This window comes from Pelobates fuscus, chromosome 1, assembly GCF_036172605.1.
Source record: "Pelobates fuscus isolate aPelFus1 chromosome 1, aPelFus1.pri, whole genome shotgun sequence".
Taxonomy (NCBI): Eukaryota; Metazoa; Chordata; class Amphibia; order Anura; family Pelobatidae; genus Pelobates; species Pelobates fuscus.
In genome coordinates, this window is record NC_086317.1 from 85,309,038 (window position 1) to 85,315,474 (window position 6,437).

Here is a 6,437-nt window from a genome sequence, read left to right on the forward strand (position 1 = left end):
CAGCCATTAGTTTAGGCTGGGGATCCTGTATAACCAGCCATTAGTTTAACCCCTTAAGGACCAAACTTATGGAATAAAAGGGAATCATGACATGTCACACATGTCATGTGTCCTTAAGGGGTTAAACTGGGGATCCTGTATAACCAGCCATTAGTTTAACCCCTTAAGGACCAAACTTCTGGAATAAAAGGGAATCATGACATGTCACACATGTCATGTGTCCTTAAGGGGTTAAACTGGGGATCCTGTATAACCAGCCATTAGTTTAACCCCTTAAGGACCAAACTTCTGGAATAAAAGGGAATCATGACATGTCACACATGTCATGTGTCCTTAAGGGGTTAAACTGGGGATCCTGTATAACCAGCCATTAGTTTAGGCTGGGGATCCTGTATAACCAGCCATTAGTATTAAGCTGGGGATCCTGTATAACCAGCCATTAGTTTAAGCTGGGGATCCTGTATAACCGGCCATTAGTTTAAGCTGGGGATCCTGTATAACCGGCCATTAGTTTAGGCTGGGGATCCTGTATAACCAGCCATTAGTTTAGGCTGGGGATCCTGTATAACCAGCCATTAGTTTAGGCTGGGGATCCTGTATAACCAGCAATTAGTATTAAGCTGGGGATCCTGTATAACCAGCAATTAGTATTAAGCTGGGGATCCTGTATAACCAGCAATTAGTATTAAGCTGGGGATCCTGTATAACCAGCAATTAGTATTAAGCTGGGGATCCTGTATAACCAGCCATTAGTTTAGGCTGGGGATCCTGTATAACCAGCCATTAGTTTAGGCTGGGAGTCCTGTATAACCAGCCATTAGTTTAGGCTGGGGATCCTGTATAACCAGCCATTAGTTTAGGCTGGGGATCCTGTATAACCAGCCATTAGTATTAAGCTGGGGATCCTGTATAACCAGCCATTAGTTTAAGCTGGGGATCCTGTATAACCAGCCATTAGTTTAAGCTGGGGATCCTGTATAACCAGCCATTAGTTTAAGCTGGGGATCCTGTATAACCAGCCATTAGTTTAAGCTGGGGATCCTGTATAACCAGCCATTAGTTTAAGCTGGGGATCCTGTATAACCAGCAATTAGTTTAACCCCTTAAGGACACATGACGTGTGTGACACGTCATGATTCCCTTTTATTCCAGAAGTTTGGTCCTTAAGGGGTTAAGCTGGGGATCCTGTATAACCAGCAATTAGTTTAAGCTGGGGATCCTGTATAACCAGCAATTAGTTTAGGCTGGGGATCCTGTATAAGCAGCCATTAGTTTAGGCTGGGGATCCTGTATAACCAGCCATTAGTTTAGGCTGGGGATCCTGTATAACCAGCCATTAGTTTAGGCTGGGGATCCTGTATAACCAGTCATTAGTATTAAGCTGGGGATCCTGTATAACCAGCCATTAGTATTAAGCTGGGGATCCTGTATAACCAGCAATTAGTATTAAGCTGGGGATCCTGTATAACCAGCCATTAGTTTAGGCTGGGGATCCTGTATAATCAGCCATTAGTATTAAGCTGGGGATCCTGTATAACCAGCCATTAGTATTAAGCTGGGGATCCTGTATAACCGGCCATTAGTTTAGGCTGGGGATCCTGTATAACCAGCCATTAGTTTAGGCTGGGGATCCTGTATAACCAGCCATTAGTTTAGGCTGGGGATCCTGTATAACCAGCCATTAGTTTAGGCTGGGGATCCTGTATAACCAGCCATTAGTTTAGGCTGGGGATCCTGTATAACCAGCCATTAGTTTAGGCTGGGGATCCTGTATAACCATCCATTAGTTTAGGCTGGGGATCCTGTATAACCAGCCATTAGTTTAGGCTGGGGATCCTGTATAACCAGCCATTAGTTTAGGCTGGGGATCCTGTATAACCAGCAATTAGTATTAAGCTGGGGATCCTGTATAACCAGTCATTAGTATTAAGCTGGGGATCCTGTATAACCAGCCATTAGTATTAAGCTGGGGATCCTGTATAACCGGCCATTAGTTTAAGCTGGGGATCCTGTATAACCAGCAATTAGTATTAAGCTGGGGATCCTGTATAATCAGCCATTAGTATTAAGCTGGGGATCCTGTATAACCAGCCATTAGTATTAAGCTGGGGATCCTGTATAACCGGCCATTAGTTTAAGCTGGGGATCCTGTATAACCAGCAATTAGTATTAAGCTGGGGATCCTGTATAACCAGCCATTAGTTTAGGCTGGGGATCCTGTATAACCAGCCATTAGTTTAGGCTGGGGATCCTGTATAACCAGCCATTAGTTTAGGCTGGGGATCCTGTATAACCAGCCATTAGTTTAGGCTGGGGATCCTGTATAACCAGCCATTAGTTTAGGCTGGGGATCCTGTATAACCAGCCATTAGTTTAGGCTGGGGATCCTGTATAACCAGCCATTAGTTTAGGCTGGGGATCCTGTATAACCAGCCATTAGTTTAGGCTGGGGATCCTGTATAACCAGCCATTAGTTTAGGCTGGGGATCCTGTATAACCAGCCATTAGTTTAGGCTGGGGATCCTGTATAACCAGCCATTAGTTTAGGCTGGGGATCCTGTATAACCAGCCATTAGTTTAGGCTGGGGATCCTGTATAACCATCCATTAGTTTAGGCTGGGGATCCTGTATAACCAGCCATTAGTTTAGGCTGGGGATCCTGTATAACCAGCAATTAGTATTAAGCTGGGGATCCTGTATAACCAGTCATTAGTATTAAGCTGGGGATCCTGTATAACCAGCCATTAGTATTAAGCTGGGGATCCTGTATAACCGGCCATTAGTTTAAGCTGGGGATCCTGTATAACCAGCAATTAGTATTAAGCTGGGGATCCTGTATAATCAGCCATTAGTATTAAGCTGGGGATCCTGTATAACCAGCCATTAGTATTAAGCTGGGGATCCTGTATAACCGGCCATTAGTTTAAGCTGGGGATCCTGTATAACCAGCAATTAGTATTAAGCTGGGGATCCTGTATAACCAGCCATTAGTTTAGGCTGGGGATCCTGTATAACCAGCCATTAGTTTAGGCTGGGGATCCTGTATAACCAGCCATTAGTTTAGGCTGGGGATCCTCTATAACCAGCCATTAGTTTAGGCTGGGGATCCTGTATAACCAGCCATTAGTTTAGGCTGGGGATCCTGTATAACCAGCCATTAGTTTAGGCTGGGGATCCTGTATAACCAGCCATTAGTTTAGGCTGGGGATCCTGTATAACCAGCCATTAGTTTAGGCTGGGGATCCTGTATAACTAGCCATTAGTTTAGGCTGGGAATCCTGTATAACCAGCCATTAGTTTAGGCTGGGGATCCTGTATAACCAGCAATTAGTATTAAGCTGGGGATCCTGTATAACCAGCCATTAGTTTAGGCTGGGGATCCTGTATAACCAGCCATTAGTATTAAGCTGGGGATCCTGTATAACCAGCCATTAGTAATAAGCTGGGGATCCTGTATAACCAGCCATTAGTATTAAGCTGGGGATCCTGTATAACCAGCCATTAGTATTAAGCTGGGGATCCTGTATAACCAGCCATTAGTATTAAGCTGGGGATCCTGCATAACCAGTCATTAGTATTAAGCTGGGGATCCTGCATAACCAGTCATTAGTTTAAGCTGGGGATCCTGTATAACCAGCCATTAGTATTAAGCTGGGGATCCTGCATAACCAGTCATTAGTATTAAGTTGGGGATCCTGTATAACCAGCCATTAGTTTAAGCTGGGGATCCTGTATAACCAGCCATTAGTTTAAGCTGGGGATCCTGTATAACCAGCCATTAGTTTAAGCTGGGGATCCTGTATAACCAGCCATTAGTTTAGGCTGAGGAATCCTGTATAACCAGCCATTAGTTTAGGCTGAGGAATCCTGTATAACCAGCCATTAGTTTAGGCTGGGGATCCTGTATAACCAGCCATTAGTTTACGCTGGGGATCCTGTATAACCAGCCATTAGTTTAAGCTGGGGATCCTGTATAACCAGCCATTAGTTTAAGCTGGGGATCCTGTATAACCAGCCATTAGTTTAAGCTGGGGATCCTGTATAACCAGCCATTAGTTTAGGCTGAGGAATCCTGTATAACCAGCCATTAGTTTAGGCTGAGGAATCCTGTATAACCAGCCATTAGTTTAGGCTGGGGATCCTGTATAACCAGCCATTAGTTTAGGCTGGGGATCCTGTATAACCAGCCATTAGTTTAGGCTGGGGATCCTGTATAACCAGCCATTAGTTTAACCCCTTAAGGACCAAACTTCTGGAATAAAAGGGAATCATGACATGTCACACATGTCATGTGTCCTTAAGGGGTTAAACTGGGGATCCTGTATAACCAGCCATTAGTTTAGGCTGGGGATCCTGTATAACCAGCCATTAGTATTAAGCTGGGGATCCTGTATAACCAGCCATTAGTTTAAGCTGGGGATCCTGTATAACCAGCCATTAGTATTAAGCTGGGGATCCTGTATAACCGGCCATTAGTTTAAGCTGGGGATCCTGTATAACCGGCCATTAGTTTAGGCTGGGGATCCTGTATAACCAGCCATTAGTTTAGGCTGGGGATCCTGTATAACCAGCCATTAGTTTAGGCTGGGGATCCTGTATAACCAGCAATTAGTATTAAGCTGGGGATCCTGTATAACCAGCAATTAGTATTAAGCTGGGGATCCTGTATAACCAGCAATTAGTATTAAGCTGGGGATCCTGTATAACCAGCCATTAGTTTAGGCTGGGGATCCTGTATAACCAGCCATTAGTTTAGGCTGGGGATCCTGTATAACCAGCCATTAGTTTAGGCTGGGGATCCTGTATAACCAGCCATTAGTTTAGGCTGGGAGTCCTGTATAACCAGCCATTAGTTTAGGCTGGGGATCCTGTATAACCAGCCATTAGTTTAGGCTGGGGATCCTGTATAACCAGCCATTAGTTTAGGCTGGGGATCCTGTATAACCAGCCATTAGTATTAAGCTGGGGATCCTGTATAACCAGCCATTAGTTTAAGCTGGGGATCCTGTATAACCAGCCATTAGTATTAAGCTGGGGATCCTGTATAACCGGCCATTAGTTTAAGCTGGGGATCCTGTATAACCGGCCATTAGTTTAGGCTGGGGATCCTGTATAACCAGCCATTAGTTTAGGCTGGGGATCCTGTATAACCAGCCATTAGTTTAGGCTGGGGATCCTGTATAACCAGCAATTAGTATTAAGCTGGGGATCCTGTATAACCAGCAATTAGTATTAAGCTGGGGATCCTGTATAACCAGCAATTAGTATTAAGCTGGGGATCCTGTATAACCAGCCATTAGTTTAGGCTGGGGATCCTGTATAACCAGCCATTAGTTTAGGCTGGGGATCCTGTATAACCAGCCATTAGTTTAGGCTGGGGATCCTGTATAACCAGCCATTAGTTTAGGCTGGGAGTCCTGTATAACCAGCCATTAGTTTAGGCTGGGGATCCTGTATAACCAGCCATTAGTTTAGGCTGGGAGTCCTGTATATCCGGCTGTTAGTGAGGATGTACCTGCAGTCTGTCCAGCTGGCTGATCTCGGTGAAGGGTAGGGATGCTCGGTAGGTCTCTGTGGTTTTCCACCAGAGGGGCAGCCCCAGCACTGCGGTGATCAGAGCGATGGAGATGGCGGCTCGCTTCCCCCGAGTCCCCTCTGTCCGGATAGATCACACAATAACATGCAGTTTATAACCAGCCCGTGTTCCTCATACAAGTCACCATTGCCATTAGCTCTCATCTCACACAACTCACCGGCAGCAGTGGCAGCTGTCACGGACGCAGCCATCTTTCTTCCTACCTGTCAAATCACCGGCGCACTTGATTGACACGGAATCCAGCCAATCGCAAAGGCTGCCTACTGATCTCGGCCAATCACCGCAGTGGATTTTTTTACGGTTGCTAAGAGGAAGGAGAAGGCAGAAGAGTGCCAGAGGGCTTCCCGTACGGAAGCCTGCTAGGGTCAATTTACTGCTACTGGTGCTCTGTGCCTTTAACAAATGGCAACCATTAGGAATAATCACTAGGTGTGTTCTCCAGGGTCCAGGACATACTGGAAGACGAGAGAACTCTCAATGTAAATATACAGTAACAATTCAAAGTTAATTCTTTTTTTTTTTTTTTTTTTTTTAATTAGAACTACTCTGGTTGGTCGGCACATCAGCCCTGTATGTATGTGGCTGGGTAGACAGTCCGACCCCGCCTCCCGAGTTGCCAAGATTTGCAAAAATTTCCAGGGAACTTTGAGAGAGATTTAGAAAAATGTTGCAGGCATTTTTACTTAAAGGACGACTATAGTGCCAGGAAAACAAACTCGTTTTACTGGCACTATAGGGTCTTTGGGACCCCCACCCTCAGGGTCCCACTCCCGCCTGGCTGAATGAGGAGGAAGGGGTTAAATTCTTACCTTTCCCTCGGCGCTGGCGAACTCTACTCCCT

The 6,437-nt window shown here is 45.3% G+C and overlaps 1 protein-coding gene across 1 annotated transcript in view; it reads right to left on the reverse strand.

Moving 5' to 3' along the window:
* PIGS (phosphatidylinositol glycan anchor biosynthesis class S) overlaps nt 1-5,837 on the reverse strand; it is a 30,266-nt gene extending 24,429 nt beyond the window's left edge. The window contains exons 1-2 of the mRNA XM_063449961.1: nt 5,754-5,837; nt 5,516-5,655 (exon numbers count right to left, since the gene is read on the reverse strand). Coding sequence (XP_063306031.1) covers nt 5,516-5,655; nt 5,754-5,787 — 174 coding nt within the window. The 5' untranslated portion in view covers nt 5,788-5,837. The remainder of the gene's footprint in view (nt 1-5,515; nt 5,656-5,753) is intronic.
* Between the last annotated feature and the right edge of the window lie 600 nt (nt 5,838-6,437).